The sequence below is a fragment of the Sander vitreus genome, chromosome 8, assembly GCF_031162955.1.
Source record: "Sander vitreus isolate 19-12246 chromosome 8, sanVit1, whole genome shotgun sequence".
NCBI classification, from domain to species: domain Eukaryota; kingdom Metazoa; phylum Chordata; class Actinopteri; order Perciformes; family Percidae; genus Sander; species Sander vitreus.
In genome coordinates this window covers 8,587,282-8,609,942 of record NC_135862.1, presented here as the reverse complement: position 1 = coordinate 8,609,942, position 22,661 = coordinate 8,587,282, and the positions used below count along the sequence as shown (strand labels likewise).

Genomic DNA, 22,661 nt, shown 5'->3' with positions numbered 1-22,661 from the left:
AATTGTGATCAGCATCTTCGTGCAGCAGGAAACAGGACAACTTTTGTTAGATTTTCAGCCACAGCCATCAACTGTCTTCAGTGAAAAAGCTCTAAAAACTCACTGTACACTACCTGCTCAGCAGCAGACAGCAGACAGACGCAGTTTGCCACTAGCTGATGAACACAGTGGAGCATTCAGCAGCTAAAAAGACAGATTTTTCCCTCAGAAGTGGGTAGAAACCAAAAACTGAGCTAAAGGAGTCAATATTTTCATCAAATTCCCATACACATGACTCAGAATTAAATGCTATGTCAGTGTTGCGTTTACAGTTGTTTCCCCCAAGTGGCCAAGAAATGCAGGTTTAAGTGAAAGTCTGTAGAAACTAAAAAAGGTGCTATATGTTTTTTGTAGCAAAATCATGGTTGGTGTGTTTAATATTCTGTTTAATGCCTGCTTTGAATGGAGACTGGTGTTGATTACACTTTTGTATTGTTCACTGACATTGTCTTCAGGTTCAGTGAGGTGAAGAAGCAGCGTGAAAGACAAGAGAGTCCACCAGCAGCAGAGATGGATGCAGGAACCATGGAGGACCTCACCTCATCAGGACAGGAAGGTTTTGTCCAGGATTTCTCTGTAGAACTGTCTGAAGACTCTAAGCCTGATCTGTTAGATGTGGGAGAGATAGAAAAAGAAGAGGACTCGGAGCGAACTAGGAGCACAGACGAGACGAGCCATAAGAACCGGTCAAAACGCGAGAGCAGACGGATGAGAGAGCTGGAGCAGGCTCAGTTCAGCTTAGAGCTTCTCAAGGTCCGAAGCACCAGCCTGCAAGAAGACTCCGTCCCAGACAACAGCACCGGTCAGCTGGAAGATCCTCACAGACATTCACCCCGGGGATCTCCGGCCAGTCATGGCAGTTTTGAACTGCTCAGTGTGGAAGACATGGAGACTGAAGGCTCTGGAGGTTTTGCTTCCCAGTCGACTGGACCTCAAGAACATCCCCAAGTAGCGGATATCCAACTACACGAGGGGCTGAGGGATTCAAACTTTAACGAAAAGCCTGCAATGGAGCCTCCAAACAAGGCGGAGGGTCCGAGGGCAACGTTTTATATTGCTTCCGACCAAAGTCCAGTTCATGAACCAAAATTCGAAAGCCCCCGCAAGTCTTATAGAGAGAGAAGGGAGTCCGCGTCTCGGAGGCCTGTAGTGGTGTTGATCAGTATGCAAAAGGAGAGTCCTGTGGAGGAGGAGGGGCTGCTGGCAGCCCAAACCCTAGAAGGAGCTTCTGAAACTGGAGCAGCATCATCCGGTTCCCAAATGACGCTTGTTGCAGGCTCTGACATGGTATCAGAGATGGAACAGCCTCATGGGTTTGCTACCCAGACTGAAAGTGATGTATTTGAAGTGGACAAGTCTTCTGAGGTCCCATATTCAATGGCCCATGGATCAAGTCCAGAATCAGGGATTTGTTCCTCAGAGGTGGACATCCAGATCCTCCTGGGGCCAACGTCCAGTGTTCCCGCTGTCCCCCCCAGTCAGCCGGAGAGGAAGGCGATCCGGCCGGCACAGGAGGCTCCCAGCCCGATCCTGGACACTAAACCACCAAAAGCTCAGAAGAAGCGCTCAGGCCAGACTGTGATTGTGAACATGGTGGAGAAATCCCCCAACGCTGTGTTCTCCCCACCCAGGCGCAAGCTGCCCTTCTCCAAGTAAGTGGACCTTTATACTGAAGGAAAAGACTACAGGTCAGGGAAGCCACACAATTCTACCTTCAGGGTTTTTTTTGTTTATTAGTATCATCGTTAACATAGTGTGCCAAATCTGCTTTTATAACATTATAACATCTTATAACACGTGAATAGGATATATTGTAAAGATTAAAAGCAGCTAATTATACTGTAGTAGCATTGCTTTGAGGCTGGTGATCATACATTTTCAAAAAAAGTATGTCTTAAGATGTGTGAAGTGAAAACATGACTATCTGCCACAACTGGAGTAATTAGATCTTTCTGCAGAAGCAACAGTTGAATGTAAAAAAAAAGAAAAGAAGAGAGGAGTAGATTTGGGATTTTGCAAAACGTTTAATGCCTCGTTTTTGTGTTTTTTGTTTATTTTGCACAATAAAATAAATACAGTAACAGTAACACAAGAAAATAAAGTAATAAAATAAAGATTGTGCAGGTGAGATTAAGAAAACCACTAGGGGCTTATAGAAGGAATCTCGGCTAAGGAAGAGAAGAAAAAAAACTATATAATCAGCAATTACTATTACAAGAGTCGACAAATGTCTGGTTTTGTGTTGCAGGTCAGATAAGGATTTGGTGAACCAGGAAAGATCTCTGGCCATGTTCAGAGACGACTCTAAATCTGGATCCAGAAACAGAGAGGTAGGACACCCAGAACAGAACACACTCACATGCTCCCTTAAGGCCGTTTTATGCTTCTGTGTCGAATCGACGGCGTACCCCCGCAGACCCCTCTGGGTCTACGCCGGACCCTACGCCGTAGCCTGACGTGCACCTCTCGAAAAATGTAACTACACGTCGCTCGGCCGTGGCTTGGTAGCGTTGCATTTCCCCCCGACTCATTTCCTGGTTCTCCTTCTCCATAAACAACATGAAATCAAGGAGAGGGTAAACTTTTCCTGCTACAGATTTCCCACCTTGGTCAGAAAACACAGGGGAGACACTTTGTTTCTCTCACTATGACTCTAGAGTCGCTACTTGCTCCGAAGCTAATCACCGTCACTCTCTCACTTCTCCCTCGCTCTAACACACACACACACACACACACACACACACACACACACACACACGCCGGCTCGAAGCACACATCAGCGCACAAGTACAAACATCAGGCCACTTAACGTAGGCTACGGCGAAAGCTCTGTGTGGAGCCTCCGCAGAACCATAAAACGGCCTTTACACATCACACACACACACACACACACACACACACATGGTTGATGCTAACACAGTGGTTTGTTCATGTGTGCACACTAATCAGGTGCGATTAATCGTGAGACATTATAAGTTGAGGGTATATTTCAGATTGTAAAACGGTAATATTTACCTCTAATGAATTCCACTCGATGCTAAAAACCTTGGAATCAGATTCACTTTGATTTGCCACCAAAGGTCACACATACAAGGATTTTAAATGAACTGGTTTCTCATCAGCTCTGTTTGCTTAAAATATACAGAAAATAAACGTACAGAAGTCAAACCAGCGTAGACATACAGCAGATCTACATAACAGATTGATAAATAAGAAGAGAATAAAGAAGCACGGATACACTTTCATAGACACACTTTTACAGATGCTATTGCTGTATAGATATATGCTGTATAGATATGAACATAAACCTGTAAAAATGTTTAACTAACCCCGTGCAGAGCTTCAAACAGCCTTGTCTTGCTGGCCATTTCTTCTCTAAGAAAATAAAGTTTTATCAAATGCAATATATGTAGTTAATCTCTATTGATATCTGTATACACAGATGTATTTGTTTTCTTTAGTTGAGTATCTGTAGCTAGTATTGGTCATTTTTTTGCAAAATGTAAGAAGTCGTTACCTAATAAAAGAGAAGTATTAGGGCTCAACTAAGGTTCAGTTAATTCAAGATCTCATATTCACACACACATACACATACACACACACTAGCGGCTGACCTGATGTTCCTGTGGTTGCCTGGAAGCAGGTGGGCCGCCCCGGCCCCAAAAAGAAAGCGCGAATGTCCCGGACGCGCTCCGACTTCCTCACCCGCTGTAACTCTGAGGGGGCGACCCAGTCAGACGACGACGATGAATACTACATCCCCGCCCACTCCCACACGCTGCCCCCCTCCCTGTCTCCCCCACACGCCCACCCCGAGGCTGACTGTCACAGTGACTCCGAGATGGTAAAACACCGGTTCTCCGGAGGTCCCGTGGCCTCCGAGCAATCAACTTTTTCCTGTCCACTCAGGCCCCCTCCCTCCTTCACCACCACTTTCCTCTCAGGTGGAGCTGTCTGAGCGGCAGGGGCGGAGCCTTTTAACACTGCTAACCCCACTGTCGCCGTACTGTTCACTCCTGTTGGACTACTGAGCTGCAGTCTGAAACCAAACAGACTGATGTTCTCTCCACTTCACTCAAACAGACCGTCACCGTGACCGGTCTGTAGTCAATCGCTTTGCACGTCGCTCTGGTGGCTGTTGGTTAGAAAATCAGCCCAAGCTGAGACATCTACGTTGTCACTTCTAGGCTCCACTCCCCTTTTCATCAAGGGATACTTGGAACACTTGGAGTTTAATCTCATAGTTTTCCTTCAGTACACACATGCCATGTTGTAAGGACTGAAACAATTTTATAACAATTATATATAATATATATAAGATTTTCACTTTGTGATGATATACATTTTTTTAAAAGCAGCTAGACTTTGCTTTTTAGAAGCTGGAACCAGCAAATGTTGTGTTTTTGGTGCATAAACAAGCTAAATGATTGTGTGTCAGAACTGTGGGCGATTAATGTTTTAGCACCAGTTCTGAATGAAAAGGTATTTGTTAGGTGAGGCTGCTTTTCTTTTTCATCATTAAAAGCACTGGCAACAGTCTCAAATGATTAGTTTGCTGCTGTTGGCACCCTTATCGAATTGAAATCTATAAACGGGTGAAGAAGAAAACGTCTCACAGTGTGGCAGTTAACTTGAAGGAAAACTAAAAGGTTAAAACTCAAAATGTATTCAAATACATGCCTGTATCTACTTCCTCTTTAAGAAACAATAAACAGAGATTTTCACAGGAAGAGCTGACTGAAGATCTTTCCATAAAAGGGTGTATTAAGCCTGGTGTTGCTCTGCACGCCGTCTGCTGCTCCTGCATGACGGAGCATTTCTCCAGCACAGTGACTTCTCACTAACATCATCATTTTCTAACGAAGGATCTTGCAAGCATTGCTTCTGTTTTTCTCTCAGTATCTCTACATCAGCGTTATTCTCTGTGATATTGCTGATTTCACTCAATCTCTTTAGATCCGGTAGATTTATTATATCAGTGCATTTAGTAGCATCACTAGAACCAAAAACCTCAATATGTATTCCTTTTACATGATTTACAAACATTTACTGCAGTGATGTGGAACTATGCATTCTATACTCTATGTTGTAGAACAAATTATATAAACATATTGCTACATAACATATAATATTTCTGTCCATAAGGCACAAACATAGAGTAACCAACTTGTGTTACAAGGAAACTGAGAGGCAGTCGCCAAAAGCCCCAGCATCCTTTTTCGACCCTAAACATGCTTTCAGAACCCGTTCAGCCGATTTGAAATGACTGTTACTATATTATTTTTCTCACCCAGTTGTCGTTGTCTGCTCTGCAGCCATCTCACAAAGACCAGAAGAAGATCCATAAGACTATGTCTTCAGGAGACCTGGGCAAGGTGGAGGTGCTCAGGAAAACCTCCAGTCAGGATGGAAGGTAAGATCCGCAGAGAGTCTCTAATTACATCTTTTTACACCGAAAATCATCCTTATAACTTCAGTCTTGAAATACATTTGAATCAGCTTTTACATTTCTGTAGCAAAAGAAAATTGACACGTTCAGTGTCACATGAAAATGAGGACAACTGTGCGTGTTTGTTGCAGGGAAATTTGAAAATGATTCAGTTTTTTGCTGGCTGACCTCGTATTGAACCTGTGGTGGTTTAGTAACTGCAGTGTGACATATAGACACATTTCTTGGGCCACCTAAATAACTCAGATCACATGTTTTTTTTCCATGACTTTTCCTCAGGTTTTTGCTGGACATTTGTGTATACTTAAATACATTAAATTAATTTATTGTGTTGTGTGATTTAGCAGGATGAGAGGAAGAATACGATTCTGGAGTAAGACGAAGCACGGCGAGAAAAAGCTGTCGAGAGAGAAGCAGGCCAGCAGGAGCGAATCGGTAGAGACACATGGTAAAATACAAAGTCCCTGTGCAGACCTATTTTAGTTTTGGTTAACCCTCCACATGGAGGTCAGCGGTCATGATGAGTAGCACAATACAGTATACCATAGAATATTATTTAATAAGGTAAAATACAATTTATGAAGAATGAATGCAGATTTAAGTTTCTTGATTAACAAGAATCATTTTTAGTAATCCACCATCTCTCCATTTTTGTGTCCATCCTCCCAGAAGGCCCTTCTTCTCCTCCTCACAGTCCAGATTTGGAGGCAGCTCCCTCCCTGGGGGTCAGGGATAGTAAGGAGAACAAGGAGCCGTCTCCTAAGATGAGGAGGCGTCGCAGTGTGAAGATCAGCAGCATTGCTCTGGAACCCGCCCAGTGGCAAAACGACGCACTGCACATCCTCAGCTCGGCCCATGACTACCGCAGCATGAACGACTTCCTCATGAAGAAGGTCAGAGGACAAACCTGTGTGTGTGTGTGTGTGTGTGTGTGTGTGTGTGTGTGTGTGTGTGTTGGAGGCAGGCCAGGTAAAGGCAATGGCAGTGAAATAGGTTCATCAAGGCAAAGTTGTGAATGCTCTGCTCCCTGCTCTACTGTGTTGGCACATACATTAACAACAACAACAACAAAACGTATCATATCTACTCTCTTGAGTGCATGACTCTTTATCGTCATAAACTGTCTTTTTTGTGAGTGTCCCTTCCCACTCTGTCTGTGAGTGTGTGTGTGTGTGTGGCAATCAGAACAAGACCCTAGTCACAGGTCAGGGGCTCTAAGGTTACTAATAGCCCACACCAATAGACCTGTGATCCACACCTTTCTTTATGGCGCTCTTCCCTGCGGCCGGAGGAGAATGTGTGTGTGCGTGCGTGCGTGCACTCACAGTATAGTGAGTTTCTACCGGCCCTGTAAGAGTGTTGCGTCATATTACCTGAAACTCAGGGTTCAAAATAATCTTGAATGCGTAGTTTAAAGGTGCACTCCTTAATTGTTACACCTACAATAGAACCCCCAAATCTTAAAGGGTCAGTTCCCCCAAATTATAAGGACAAGGACATAATTGTGGTTTAATTCGTCCAGGTTTTGAGATATCTGTCTGTGAGATTTCCAACACCACCCCAACACAACTGTGCTTAACAGAATTTTGCTTGTTGAGATCACACAGCTGCTGAGCACTAATAAATTAATTTCATATTAAATCAAATTAAACTCATAAAATCCTCTCAGTCATCCAGATAATGTTATAATTAATGTATAAAAGTCGTAAATGTAACTCGAAGACTATGCAGCCACTCTCTGAGTCTGTCATGTGAACAGTGTCCTAATACACTTCTAACTACTACTACGTAAGATGATGCTATGATCAGATTCAAAATAGTATATTACCTTCATATTTTGTATATTTGTGTGCTAAAATTGCCTAAGAAGATGCATTATCACCTTATTTTGAGGTGGAATAATCATTCTACAGTAGAGTTTCATTGTACAGTGTCCACTATAAAGAAAACTTTAAAAAGATGTCTTGGTAAACAGTTGCTGAGCTGAGCAAGACTTTTTTTTTCCATGAGCTGAGCTGTTAACTTGAAAATCATTTTTCCCTTCAGATCGCCGACCTGGAGTCTGAAGACGGTAAGAAGGACACCATGGTGGACGTCGTCTTCAAGAAAGCGCTGAGGGAGTTCAGGATCAACATCTTCAACTCCTACTCCACTGCCCTGGCGGTGAGTCCTCGCTGCTCTTTTCTCTCTGTTTGTCCTCAGCTGCTTGAGGCACCACTGGATCTCTGTTCAGCTCTGCATCAAGAAGGTTGAGACAGGAAAGGCTGGGACTAAAGTATACTAAATTGACCCTGACGCGTTATTATGGAACCCATGCAACTTCTAGGCAAGACTCGCCCTTCAATAGCATTCACACGCTACTATTGGCCAGGCGTCCATGCTTACGCTAGGTAACGTAACCCAATTTGTTCAGGTCCTATCCCCTGACCAATCGGCTATCCTAACCTTAACCACTCGAGGTCAATGCCTAGCCCCAACCAATCGGCCTGCTTCGTAGGGCGGGACTTGTCTAGATTACATGGGATCCATAATAACGCGACCCTGACATACTGAGGCACCGCACCGCATATCTAAATATTCTGAATTTGAATAGATGGGTAATACATGTTTACTGATGTTTTAGAGCAGTGGTTCTCAACCTTTTCAGAAAGGAATAATATGGTTGGTGTTCGCGACCCCCCCACCCCCCTCGACAACAAGAGAAAGAGAGCTGCAACAGGTGTCTACTCGCCTCCCCCTACTAATTTTGAGTGATTTCTGTGAATGCTCTGATTAATACATGTGAACAAGTAATGCTTTGCTTTACAGTTTTAGTTTTAGCAGCTAGCCCCTAGCATGTGCTGCAGGCTCTGTGGATTTTTTATGCATTTGTGACTTTTTCTCTCTCCCTGACCCACCTTCAGACCCCTTTCTGTGTTCCAGGACCTGCTGATTTACAAATGAAGCCCTGAATATACCACATGAAATGTACCAAACTCACACTCCCCAACCATCTTGTGACCCCCCAGACATGATCTTGCGACCCCCTTGGGGGTTGCTACTCCCCCGGGTGTAGAACCACTGTTTTAGAGGATTCATTTTCCATTTGAAACTCAAATAGTTCTGCTGATTCTGAATGTTTTTCTTCCTTTGCCCTCACCACCAGATGGATGATGGGAAGAGTATCCGTTACAAGGATCTCTACGCCCTTTTCGAGCACATCCTGGAGAAGACCATGCGTCTGGAGCAGAGAGACTGGTGCGAATCGCCGGTGAAAGTGTGGGTCAACACCTTCAAGGTCTTCCTGGACGAGTTTATGACCGAGTACAAGCCCATGGAGGGAACTGTCGGCAGGGTAAGAAAGTTAAAAACTGGATGGATGGATGAAAAGAACAGAAATACTGTCAGGACATTAACAAAAGAACTACAGGTTGAATTCCAAATAATGGTTGCGGGTATTTAGGTTTATTATCAAATGCAGATGGAATTTTTTTCACGACAATCTCTGATCATTTTCCCAAGAGATTTAGGGTCCATTGTTCTTCTGCAGAGCTTATACGAGAGACCAATGATTGTTTTGCTAGAGGAAAATGCAGTTAAGGTCTCTAAAACTGAAATTACCTGTTACATTTTTACCAAATTGTTCAAAGAACAACGGTTGGCTTTTTTTTATTTTCCCTGCTTGCCACCGGAACATTATGTACTGTTTTACTTACTTACTGCACTTTGCAATGCAAATAATATACATATAATAGATATCAATTAATGACGTGCATCACTCACAAGAAATAAATGTGCACAAGGTAACACATTTCTCTTTTCAGGCTCCTAAACGTGAACGTAAGAAGTCGAGGAAAAAGGAAACCGACATTGTAAGTGGTAAATTGAATGGTATACTGCAACAAAGTGTTTGGAATAAAAGCAATGATTTCAGTCGAGCTGACTGGTATCTCTGCTGCCTCCCTGCAGGTGGAAGAACACAACGGCCACATCTTCAAGTCCACACAGTACAGCATCCCCACCTACTGCGAGTATTGCTCCTCCCTCATCTGGATGATGGACCGAGCTTGCGTCTGCAAACGTGAGGATTGGACACACACACACACACACACACACACACACACACACACACACACACACACTTAAATAGATAGTTAGGTTGCTTTCACATTGCTACAGTATGTTGGTTTATTTGCAAAAAAATATATACGTCTCTCTTCTTTGGTGACACAAAGAGCTCACAAAGAAATAGCTATGAGTTTTGACTGGCAAGATTGCAGCTAGACCTTATACTTCATAAATATCGACAAACAAATAGAAACAGGACCGAAAATGCAGTACTTGTACATTGTTGTGATGTGTGGACTTGACGCATTACTCGATGGTTGCTATATTTGAGTCACTTTTTAATAAGGAGCTGGTTATTGTACACAGAGACAACCCCTCGGTTTAAAATTCTTTTCACCTTCTGGTTGATCAGGGGACAACATATCATGAGGTTTAACTGACAGTGAAAGTCCCCACACACACACACACACACACACACACACACACACACACACACACACACACACACACACACACACAGATAAACACACCACCAGCAGTTCCTAATGTTCTCCTAACCAACTTACCCACAGGCACTCACGCCCGTGTCTAAAAAATTTGATTAAACCTCATAAATCCATCTTCTATCTAGTTATAAGCTCCAGCTGCACTTTCCGTGAGCAGCAGACATCGCATCCAAACTCTCTGCCGCCTCGACGTTTACATTTTAGTCTTTGAGGTTGTGACTGACTGCAGCGGTTGTTGCTTATGTGAGGAGATTGTAGAAGTTCCATCAGTCTGATTGTGTTGTTCTGTTGTCTGCAGTGTGTCGCTACGCCTGTCACAGAAAGTGCTGCTCTAAGATGACCACCAAGTGCAGTAAAAAGGTAGGAGGAGATGTTTTTTATCTAAAGGTTTCTTGTTTCAGGATGCTATAATATCATAATGGTGTTAAAATGCAAAAGGACAACAATAGATATGGATATCATAGCACATCAGTTATCATTTATCACTAATCAAAGCAATTATTCAGTTTTAGCCTACTTGATTTACTTTGACTTTATGTGACCCAACTGAGTAAAGAAATGAGGATTCCTGCCTCGTATTTGTTCCATTTTCAGAGTGTTTCTGTTGTACAGTTATTCATACGTAGATATGTTCTCTGTAAACCTGAAAATAAAAATGTAGAAATAACTTAAATAATAACTTTTAAAAAACTTGGTAAAAAAGGACCATAATTGCTGCTTTTTTGACAAACGTTTTGTCAACAAACAAAAAATAAATGATATTCAGTCCTTAGGTCTCTAATGAGTTACAGTTGCAAACTCTGCTGTGTCAGCTTTTTTCAAGTTAAATATGTACCTTATATATAAAGTATGTAATATGTAAAGAAGACATAAAACTTCTCATTAAAAGCAATAAAAGTCAAGTCAATACACTCAAGTATTTTAAGTAGTTACAGAGTGAGTTTATCCATTGTGTCATTCACTATCATGCTGTAGTTATTACAGGGGCCACAGTCCACTGGTCAGACAAAGTTACACACCGTAGGCTTTAATGTAACATGTTTCTAAGTTTGTTGTAGGCTGACTTTAATGTAACGTGTGTTTGTGTCAACTAGTACGACCCGGAGCTTTCGTCGCGGCAGTTTGGCGTGGAGTTATCCCGTCTAACCAGCGAGGAGCGAACGGTTCCCCAGCTGGTGGAGAAACTCATCAACTACATTGAGATGCACGGCCTCTACACGGAGGGAATCTACAGGAAGTCGGGCTCCACCAATAAGATCAAAGAACTCCGCCAGGGGCTGGACACAGGTGATACTGACCCTAAAATCCTCTGTGTATCGTCTGTGTTTTCATATAATTAATGTTCATTCTTAATTTTTTCATTTTGTGCTTCTGTTGTGAAAACAATGTTAGCTAACGTGATGATATTTGAAAGTTAACAGTAGTAGCTGATTTTGAAATGAAAGTCATCAAATAATGTAAATATACTACTACTACTTTTTGTTGTTCCACCTCTTCTTCTTCTCTTCTACTACTACTAATGCCACTAGTTTTTCTTCTGCTTCTTTTTCTTGTTCCTCTACTTCTACTACTTCTTCTATTTCTTTGTAGCAGGAGAGTCGTAGAAGTAAGATGAGCAGTACTACTACTAAGACTCTACTATTACTTTTACTACTTCCTCTTTTTCTTCTACTTCTACTACTACTCTAGTAGTAGGTATTCTGTTCTACTTCTAAATAAACAATATAACGATATAGACTGAATAACTGTAATGTCGCGCTAACACAAAAATCGCTTCTGGGTAGACAAATTGCAGTTGATTTGAATTGCAGAGATATGTAAAGTCAGCAAACTTGTTTATTTCTGATTTCTGATCTTTCAAGCCATAACTGTAATGTTTAAAGATATATAGTTCAACACGGAGGTCTGACCTATCTGTCGTCTCTGCTGTGCTTATTTTCTGTACAGTGTTGCTTTAAATTAGTGGTCAAAGTGTTTACATATGAAAGCATCAAACATGTATTTTAGATGAATGAGATGAGAGTATGTCCAGTTGTTCCTTGCCCATGTTTTGGTCAGCACTGTTAAATTGTATGTGCGGGACGCAGGAGTTCTTTTTTTTTACCCGGAACTTATTGTAAACAAACACTGTGATTGGGTCGAAACTAAATACATAAAAACTAAACCTTTCTGAAAAACTGAAACTAAAATGAAATTGAAAAGTCAAAACTGAAATAAACTAAAAACGAATTATAACCTTGTCTACTACTAGGTCTTCTTCTACTACTTCTAAATAAAGTATATACAGTCACAAACGGAGAAGTTGATTCACCAGAACGTATCTGTGTGTGTTCCAGATGTGAGCGTTGTGAACCTGGATGACTACAACATCCACGTCATTGCCAGCGTTCTCAAACAGTGGCTCCGTGACCTGCCCAGCCCTCTCATGACCTTTGAGCTGTACGAGGAGTTCCTCAGGGCCATGGGTAAGCTTATATTCAGCCCCTTCAGTGGCTCTGCTGTTTTTCTGTCCGGAGGCTCATCCATCTGAGAATCAGTATCAGAAGGGAAGACGCTACTCGGTCTGAGGGTGTTTGTTTTCCTTTCCAGGTCAGCCAGACAAGCGGGAGGTGATCCGCGGGGTGTATTCGGTGATCGACCAGCTCAGCAGGACGCACCTCAGCACGCTGGAGCGCCTCATCTTCCATCTGGTCAGGTGAGTGATGAGATGTGTTCAGATCATTTACTTTAATAAATACCAGTGATAATTCACTACAGAAATACTACAAGTAAAAGTTCTGCATTCCCTACAAAAGCATTATCAACAAAATGTACTCAAAGAATCAAAAGTAAAAATATGTATTTGTCAGAATGGGCCCTGTCAGTGTTATATCATTATATTACCGGACCAATAGTTATTGATGTAAAAATTACTTTAATGTTATAGCTTGTCGAGGTGAAGCTCATTTGAAATGCTTTCTATACTTTTGGGTAGTCCCATCTATAACACAGCATCATATTGTATATACTGATCACACATTTTGTTTGTAAAATCAGGTAAGTGATGAGATAAGAGTCAACATCAGCATTACATCAGCACAACAACATGAGCCAACACTTAAACATATTCTGCTTTATGCATAGTTATTTATTTATTACTCTGTACCTCCTACTGTGACCTGTGCAATATGCCGTTTCATATTCATCTGTATATATTATTCCCACCTGCTTATAAAAGAAGTGTACATATTACCATTATTACTCTATTCTTAGAGTATTTCCTATTGTGTTTTTTGTGTATTTTTCTATTATATTCATATTTAATGTGTATTTTTCTTATTTTGTTGTGTTGTATTTGAGCTGCTGTGACAAGTGAATTCCCCCAGTGTGGGATCAATAAAGTCTATCTTATCTTATCTCATTACGGCCTCAGGCAAGACAGCCTGCGACTAAAAAAATGGGTTTTGAAATAATATCTGATATATCTGTATAATGTTTTTGCCTGGGAGCAAAGTGTCTGAGAGGTGGTTTCAGGTTCTCACTGATTATCAAAGACGCTGGATAAACTGTCTCGCCCTCATGTCGTCTAGTCTGTTTGCTGGGAATGTGTATCATACTCTGGCACATTAGGATTAGCAGGATTATATTGTGTGTGTGTTTCAGGATCGCCCTGCAGGAGGAGACTAACAGGATGTCAGCCAACGCCCTCGCCATCGTGTTCGCTCCCTGCATCCTTCGCTGCCCCGACACCATCGACCCGCTGCAGAGCGTCCAAGACATCAGCAAGACCACAGCGTACGTCCGCTGTCCTCAACTATCCTCTGTGGTTTCCCAAATTAACTCTTTGGCTCACTAAATAGGTCTTGTAAAGAAAATAACTGTGTAACAGAAACGTTTTATGGATTAAAAAATGTGTATAGAATAGAAATGTTTTCATTTCTATTTTTATAAAGATTAAGGTATATTGTTTTTGTTTTTACCTACATATATTATTTCTTATTGATCTCACACTCAAAGTGTGTTGCAACATGAGGCTGACCATGTTTAAACCAGAGACAGTGGTGAATCAAATATCGTGATTCTTTCAATGTCACCACCAAGTGTGTACGGAGGCCTGTAGGGACAAACTTGGAGAGCAGAAAAGACTTATTTATGAATAGCTGGTGCAACTCAATGCTCTGTTCTATTTGTATTCTGTTTGATTCTAAATTGATCACTCCTATGGGTTATAGGTGTGTGGAGCTGATCATCAACGAGCAGATGAGCAAGTACAAAGCTCGTCTGAAGGACATCAGCAGTCTGGAGTTTGCAGAAAGCAAAGCCAAGAGCAGACTGACCCACATCAGGAAGTCCATGGTAAGATCAGACTACTGTAAAGCCATCCGACAGCAGCCGTCGAGGCTTCTATACTGCGTTAAATACTCATTATGCAAAAGATGTTAAGTGTGAATAATCCTTATTGCCTGGCATTGACATTGATGTTTTGCTTACTTGTTCCTCTCACTCATCATTTAAATGGTGACACAACAGTTTTCAGCGCCACAGGCAGCTGCCATGGTTTTCACACAGCCATGGCAAGAGTTCATTCATACATCTTTCATCAACAGATTTTGCTGTGTTTTAGTTTTTTTTTGTAGCACACGCAAAAAGCTGACCAAATTTAAGGGGCTATACCTTAAACATATACACAGCGGGACACTTTAAATGTTTAAAATTCTTCTCATCAAGGCTACACGTGTGCCACAACCCTCCCCTTTATAAGAACATTTTGAACTATGTTGACTAAAACCTGCATGTTCCTCTTATCTTCTAACTTACTTTACAGTCACAGCAGATGCCGAAACAGGCTGTCAGGAGCTCCCAAAACAATTTTTGTTCTGTTCAGAACATCCATATACTGTACAAGACAAAAATGGGCCACTTGTCAACTGTTTTTAAATAATACTTTATTAAGTTTTTCACATATAGAAAACAAACAATTAACAATGACCACAGCAATACAACTAATGTATAAGTGTACTATACAACAAAACAATCAAAAGATTAAAAAACAATTAATTTTGTACAAAATTGTGTAAATAAAAACAAATAAATAACAGAAAAGGCAGCAGTAATGATGATCTTCAAGTTAGTGCAACATTCTCATCCTCAAAAATTCCAAAAAAGGTTTCCACACTTTAACAAACTGTTTTCTTTTCCCTCTAACAATATATGTAAGTCTTTCCAGTGCAAGGTATGTTGCAATCTCCTTAAGCCACAACTTTACAGAGGGCAACTGTATATTTTTCCAGAAAAGAGCGATCAGTCTTCTAGCTTGAAGAAGCCCAAAATCAGTCAACACTGATTGTTTAGAATTGACGACCAAATTTTCAGGGTATATACCCAGGATACAAAGTTTCGCTTGCAGGGGAACATTCTTAGCCACCATCTGGGAAATGGCCCCCGTCACACTCTGCCAAAATAGTTGTACTTTTGAGCATTCCCAAACACAGTGGAACAGTGTTCCTTTTTCCTCTAAACACTTACAACAAATATCTGGAATATTAGGATAGATTTGATTCAGCTTTACTGGGGTGATATAACACTTGTCAACTGTTAATTAGTAAATAATAATGTTGCTCAGATTGGACATTTAAATGAATACAAGTATTAGTAATAGTACAAGAATTAAATCACAAGTAAGAAGAGAAAATAAACCTAGAATTAAGATAACTATGCAGGTAACAGGCACATTTAAAAACAAACAGCTGAACATGATTATTGCAATACTATAGCTTTTTTCACACCAACTCTCAACTATAGAATTCTGAAAAGGAAAAACCAACTTTCCATTGTATTTGTCATGCAAAATAGCAGAAGCAGTGTCTAACACTCATGTAACTTCCTATTAATACATTTTAACAAGGAATGAAGTTACTAGCTCTGTAATATGTCTTTCTGGCAAAGAAACAGTAACAGCAAGATGCTGCCGACTTGTTGGTGATTATCAAGCCTCTCCAATTTCTCTACCAACAAGCTGTATCTAAACTATCCCAATAAGCGTGGCTTTAAAGATTTGCAGATCAAAAGATGTCTAGATATTTTGGTTAAAACTAGGCAAAATTATGTCAAAAAGGGATGTGTTTTTTTGTTTCAAAGATTATATTTCAACATGTAGTTAGGTAATACAGTGGTGGAAAAAGTGTTTGGATCGTTTACTTAAGTAAATATCAGTGATGATTCACTACAGAAATACTACAAGTAAAGGTTCTGCATTCCCTACAAAAGCATTAACAAAATGTACTCAAAGAATCAAAAGTAAAAATATGTATTTGTCAGAATGGGCCCTGTCAGTGTTATATCATTATATTACCGGACCAATAGTTATTGATGTAAAAACCACTTTAATGTTACAGCTTGTCGAGGTGAAGCTCATTTTAAATGCTTTATATACTTTTGGGTAGTCCCATCTATAACACAGCATACATCATATTTTATATACTGATCACACGTTTTGTTTGTAAAATCTTAATCCAAAAAAGTAACTATTAGCTGTCAAATAAATATAGTGTAGCACGAAGTACAATATTAGCCTCTGAAATGTAGTGCAGTAGAAGTATAAAATAGCATAAAATTAACATATTCAAGTACAAATTTGAGGTTCTTGTACTTTACTAAGTACAGCATTTGAGTAAATATACTTAGTTACATTCCACCACTGTTAGGATGTGCCTACAAACTGAAACAGATATGTTTAAATAAAGTGTCTTAAAAAACTCACTTCTCAACCAAATTTTGCTCATTTTTAACCTTAATGTCTAGAACTGCAAATCACCAAATCCATTCTTACTTTATCACCGTTCCCTAACCCTATTCTGTCCTTCCTTCCTTCCTTACTTCCCCCACCTCTCCTTCCAGAAACCTGTACTAATTGCGGTTAGGTTTATGAGCATAACCCGCACTGCCACCCCGGTATGTATGCCCCTCTCACTCCATGTGCCTGCCCACCACCGCCACCAGTCCTGTCCGTTATTATACACCCATGGTCCTGTCCTGTCTGTCAGCATATCTGATCCGTCCACTCAAACTGTCTGTTACCTCCAGCCACAGTACTCGTCACGTCTGTCTGTAGCTTTTTTTTAGGATGTCTGACCTTCTGTTTGTGTATGTGTTACTGTTGTCAGCATTGTGGCTTAACATGGTTATGGAATAATTCATAAGGTCCTCGAGCGATAACCCCCAAAATAAACATTGCTTGTTAATATTGTTAATGTTTCTACCTAAATTCAAATTTACATATACATTTACTGTAAAAACAGTGTGATATTGTTATATTCAGTATTGTTATGTGGCTGTCAGCAGGCATTATGGAGTTCAAGTATGAAATACAGTAGACATGAGTAGTGGTAGGTAACCATTTTGTGGTAACGCTTTACTTGAAGGTCTCTACATAAGAGTGCCATGACACTGTCATGAACACATGACACAGTCATGACAGATGAACCCTAACTTGTCATGACAAAAACCGAATGACACTTGACAGAAGCGTTATGTCATAAACATTTATGACTTGTTTATAATGTTTATGACACGTTCATGACAGTGTCATGTCACTCCTATGTCGATACCTTCAAGTAAAGTGTACCCCATTTTGTTACTGTTTTGTTTGTGTTTTTAGAGAATGTCTGCTTGAATACACATGACTTCAATCAAGTTTATTGCTTAGAGACTTGATGAATAATGATACAGAGCACTGATACTTGATGTCAGTTCTATTTACTCTAAACTTGACTTGGACTTTTCAAATTGGCTTTGATTTTTTTTAAAGGAATGTATTGAACAAGAAACCGATCAATTATTTATTTATTCAGATTAAAAATGCTTTGGGTGTCAAACGTGTCACCGTGACTTTCTGCAGAGGATGCAGGGTTAGCCCTATGTGGTGAGCGCTCTGAGAGAGCAGCACTGACTGCTCTTTGCTTTCTGTTTCTGCTCCACAACTTATTAACATGCAGCCTAACACAGCTAAACTTAAGGTAATGCCTTGTGTGTGTGTGTGTGTGTGTGTGTGTGTGTGTGTGTGTGTGTGTGTGTGTGGCAAAAGTTTATGTGTGTGGCAATAATCAGCTGACCTCATAGTTTCTTAGTCGTGATGTTGTGAACTGATGTCGCCAATGCATCATCTGTGTAGCCAGTATGTGGTCAAAACATCCAAGCGTGTCTATAGCGAGTCAGCTGTCTGTGCTCCATCTCTGTCACTGTCAACAACAAAAGAAGAAGTTTTTTATTAATATTGGTCAGCCTCCACTAACACACTCTCTTGCTCCGTGTGTGTGAACTTGCAGTGCAAAGGCCGTGTTCGGCAAAGCAGCACCCACACGCCCTCGCCTCCTCTCAGCCCCAAAGTGCCCCCTGTGGTTGTGGATGGAGAGACTGGAGGAGGAGGAGGAGGAGGAGGAGAGGAGGCAGCAGAGGTGGGGCAGAACGAGCCGCAGCAGCTGGCGATGCAGCAGGAAGAGCGAATCCTCACCGAGCAAATTGAGAGTCTGCAGAAAGAAAAGTACGACGTCTCTGTGGTTGAACTGTTCGGATGACTTTGGAAGTGTTTAATGTGTCACACAAAGTTGGTACACAAGCTACCAAAGCACAGGAAAGGTAGTAATTAGTTAGACACTTCAGCGGATCACTCAATCATGGCCACATATAAAAAAAAGTGTGAATTGGTAGCTTTGTAGGAATGAGCACCTTTCTTTCTATTCCCTGTGGCTCTCGCAGTATGTCATTACTCAGCAATCTGTTACACTGATCCCTTCAGGGACACACAAATACATCTTTAGTATGGATTGCTCATTGGCCAAGTTGGATCTTAAAGTCAGTCTGTAGTACTAATTCTTAATTGCACTTAGGATTAGGAAAGCCCCTAAATTTTAAATGTAAATAAAATAATTTAGATAAGCCTGTAACCTGTTATTTGTGTGTATTACATCTGTGTGTGTGTGTGTGTGTGTGTGTGTGTGTGTGTGTGTGTGTGTGTGTGTGTGTGTGTGTGTGTGTGTGTGTGTCGGCAGGGAGGAGCTGACATATGAGATGTTGATCTTGGAGCCGCGGACGTCGGACGATGAGACTCCTGAATCTGAAGCATCAATCGGCACAGCAGACAGCTCTGAGAACATCACCATGGAGATGGAGGGAGCTACTTCAGAACCCATAGGTACGAGTGCCTGTGCGTCCGTGTGTGTGTGTGTGTGTGTGTGTGTGTGTGCGTGCCAAATTGGAAAAGATTGGATGTCATGTGACTTGGGATGTTTACACTGCCATGAAAAAATCAAAAAGTCTTGATTACTGTTTATAAGTTAGCCAAGGTTAATTGCTTGACTAAAGCTGTTGAAGTGTTGTAATCACATTTGCACTTTTGAAGGGGTTAAATGTGTCTGTACAGTATATTGGTTAGTTTAATTAATAACATTGCTTGGGTAGGATTAAGTCTTGTATAATGTGTTTAACACCTCTGCTGCTCCCTCTCCCTGCAGAGCGCAGCACTTACCACTTCAGAAAGTCTGAAGCAAAGGGCAGACGAGCTTTGCGCCGTCAGCCCGACTCCCAGGACTCTGCAGACTCGACCTCCACCATTTCCTCCTACCACCCCTCTTCCTCTCTCTCCTCCGGCTCTCCCTCCCCTCACTACCGGTTCCGCTCCTCCTCCTCCGGGCCCCTGCTCACCTCTTGTGGTTTGGGGGCCCCGTTGGCCGAGGCGGAGGGGAGCCACGGAGCTGGTAAGACCCGCCACAGGCTCAGCCGCAGCTCACCCCGCGAGCCCTCAGGAAGCCACCGGAGGGAGTCGGACTTCAGCTCGGGGCCACAGCAGCTGGTTCTGTATGGCAGCAACGAGTTCATGGTGTGAAGCCGAGGAGGGAGGGAAACGCCAGAAGCTGCCTGTTGGCGTGCAGGAGGGTGTACGTGAAGAGGAGGAGGGAGAGTCCAGGGTTGAACGAGGCTGGCCACGGGGCGAGGTTGGTGCCCAGTGTCGCCTGCTGCCCCTCCTCAGTACCCACCCCCCCCTCCTCCCCTGGTCCAGTCAGAGCAGAGCACTGTGGGAATAAAAGAAGACGAGACTGGAAATATGACACGGGAACAGAATGACAGGTCAAAGAAAGAGGGCTGATGAAAGCTGGAACAGAGTGAAGTGAGAACACATGGTCGGCCATGTTTGTCGACCCTCTGATCTCAGTGGTGTTAACCCCCCCTGCTGGAGCACCAGGGGTTGGTCAGAGGAGAGAGAGAAGAAAGGAAGGACGGTTGGTGAAACACAGAGGAAAACCCACACCTGCAAAGCCAAATCTTATAGTGCCCCATCTTTATTTTTTAGCATGTGGGCAGGTGGATAAAGCCACCCAGAAGAAATGTAGCCGTACTGACTGAACTGGCGGACATTTTGTCTGTAACCAGCGCCAAGCTAAGTCTGCTTTTTACGTTTACACAGTACACACCAGCCAAGAGGCTGCATGCTTCTCCATCACACTTTTTCCTACGTCAGTTTGAAGAGGATGTACAGAAATATGTTACATTATTATTATTATTATTATTATTATTATTATTATGTTGCAGAGGAAAAAAATGTACATAGGAAGAAACTCCAGTGCTGCTCCTGGGTCGTTCATTGTTGATTAATCTCTGTTTCCTGTTCTCTATTTTGCAAAGCCTAGAATTTAGGTTCCACTTTTGTTTCCGTGCTGGTTTTGCTCCGCTTACTGTCATCTGTTTTTATCTTTCTCTTTTCTTATTTCACAATTAATAGAGCTGTTTTTTGGGTGTCCTCGGGTTATACTTTTGAGAAATAATAATAGAAGGAAAAGCTGTCGATCTGCGCTCACAGTGCTACGTGTCTGGTGTCACGTTTACTTTACCTGAGGTGTCAAATGTCAATCAGCCATAAGTGTATTTTATGTCTTTGCCTACAAGCTTTTTGTTGTCCCTTCTGGGGTTGTCTTTTTTCAGAAACATCAGTGTTACAACGTCAGGACTTGAATTACATATATATAAATGTATATTATTGCTGTATTATAGGTGTCGTAATTGATATCAAAGATGTCACACTTTTGTTGTCAATATTGTTTCATGGTTTGTTTTTGTTCAGATGAAAGTCATTTTTTCCTGTCTGTATGTGTGTGTGCATGTGTGAATGAATGAATGAATAATTCCTGCCACTGTATCAGCTCCCACTTTGTGCAGGTGTAGTCTTCTCTGCACACACATACACTAGTTTTTCCCCCCAAAACATGTTCTTGTAAAGGTGAAAAAAAGTCTCTGCAACCATCAAGTGACACTACCTTACTCAGACTTATGAAATGTGCAATTAGTCTTGTGGGTTTTTTGCACCAGTGGGGGAACTCATGCACTCACAAACACACTCTCAAACCGTCCATAATGTCCTCTGAGCCATCCAGAATACTCTATTCTTCTCTTTTACCGTAACAGTAGCTCTTCCATCCTCTTCTCTCCCAGCGCCAGCTCTGGGAGGTAGCATTTAACCTTCCTGTTAACCAGACAAAAACAAGTAGCAACTAACTCAGACCGTCTACGTGTTTCTGCATATTCTTACTCTCTTTCTGTCTCTGTCCATACACTATGTAAACAGTCAGCGTAATATTCAGTTTTATGGCCCTATTCAGTAGCTTAACAGCAATGATGTCTCCGTACTTTAGCTGCAGTATCTCTCCTTGCTTGCTGCGTCTGTGATCAGATGCTTTTGAGCCACCTTTGCTCAGATCTCACCGACACAATCAGTATTAATCAATTGTTCCTTGAAGCTGGAAGTCTCCCTAAAGACAGTGCTGATCTCAATTTTGATGCAGTTGTGGAGACTTGCGTCGCTGTTTCGGAGGTTAGCTGAAAGGACAAAACTGATTCCTGGTCAAATATCTTTTAAGCTGATATTTAATGGGATGGTCTGTGTACATGTCCAGGCTGTCAATATGGCAAAAAAAGACAACAACAAAAAGATTTTCAAAAAAAGTGAATGTACCTGTCACTGGAAGGCATGCTTTGCTTTCTCTGGTTGTTTTTGTTCCCTTTTTTATACACAGTGTATGTACTATTTATGATCATGCTGTTGGGGTGTACATTGGTTTAAAAGAATCTGTTATAAAAGGTGTTATAAAAGGATATATTATCCTGTGTACGTTTCATTATCTACTATTAATCATGGCAACATTTTAACAGGCCACACTCGGTCTGTCATGTTTGTGCTACGAAGCGGAAAAAAAAGAAAAGCGCTGTGTCTTTGTCTGCGCCACTCTGGACACGGTTATGTATAAGGTGCAATTTGTGTTATATTTCTCTTTTTTTAATGATGCAAACATGTTTATGGTTGTAATTAAAACGACTTTATGGGGGAAATTCATCTGCTTATTAAAAAAGCAAAACTGCAGCCAAACATAAATGAGTTGAGTAGTATTTTGCCTGACAAAAATCCAAAGATAAATGTGTATTTTACTTGAAAACTTTTTCAACACATTATTATATCTTCAAACATTTCAGCATGAGATGTACAGTTGACGTTAAAGGTGCCCTGTTATGTTTACATTCATTGTTTATGGACAGGCAGGTTTAACTCCTGAATGCTAATACAATTTAACAATTGCATAATTTCTATTGTGCTATCT

At 41.4% G+C, this 22,661-nt stretch overlaps 1 protein-coding gene across 12 annotated transcripts in view; it reads left to right on the top strand.

The window, feature by feature from the left end:
- The window catches only part of LOC144521944 (unconventional myosin-IXAa-like), a 147,903-nt gene extending 126,881 nt beyond the window's left edge, over positions 1-21,022 (top strand). For 5 of the 12 annotated variants that reach the window (XM_078256636.1, XM_078256643.1, XM_078256642.1 and 2 more), the window contains 19 exons: positions 495-1,691; positions 2,288-2,369; positions 3,680-3,883; positions 5,355-5,452; positions 5,833-5,936; positions 6,158-6,381; positions 7,535-7,651; positions 8,634-8,822; positions 9,292-9,339; positions 9,437-9,548; positions 10,340-10,401; positions 11,136-11,328; positions 12,378-12,506; positions 12,631-12,736; positions 13,684-13,815; positions 14,253-14,376; positions 18,345-18,559; positions 19,068-19,210; positions 19,530-21,022. In XM_078256636.1, coding sequence (XP_078112762.1) covers positions 495-1,691; positions 2,288-2,369; positions 3,680-3,883; positions 5,355-5,452; positions 5,833-5,936; positions 6,158-6,381; positions 7,535-7,651; positions 8,634-8,822; positions 9,292-9,339; positions 9,437-9,548; positions 10,340-10,401; positions 11,136-11,328; positions 12,378-12,506; positions 12,631-12,736; positions 13,684-13,815; positions 14,253-14,376; positions 18,345-18,559; positions 19,068-19,210; positions 19,530-19,900 — 3,850 coding nt within the window. In that variant the 3' untranslated portion in view covers positions 19,901-21,022. Of the gene's footprint in view, positions 1-494; positions 1,692-2,287; positions 2,370-3,679; positions 3,884-5,333; positions 5,453-5,832; positions 5,937-6,157; positions 6,382-7,534; positions 7,652-8,633; positions 8,823-9,291; positions 9,340-9,436; positions 9,549-10,339; positions 10,402-11,135; positions 11,329-12,377; positions 12,507-12,630; positions 12,737-13,683; positions 13,816-14,252; positions 14,377-18,344; positions 18,560-19,067; positions 19,211-19,529 lie in introns of all 12 variants that reach the window. The other 7 variants (XM_078256648.1, XM_078256641.1, XM_078256639.1 and 4 more) reach the window with 6 other exon arrangements.
- The last annotated feature ends 1,639 nt before the right edge of the window (positions 21,023-22,661 follow it).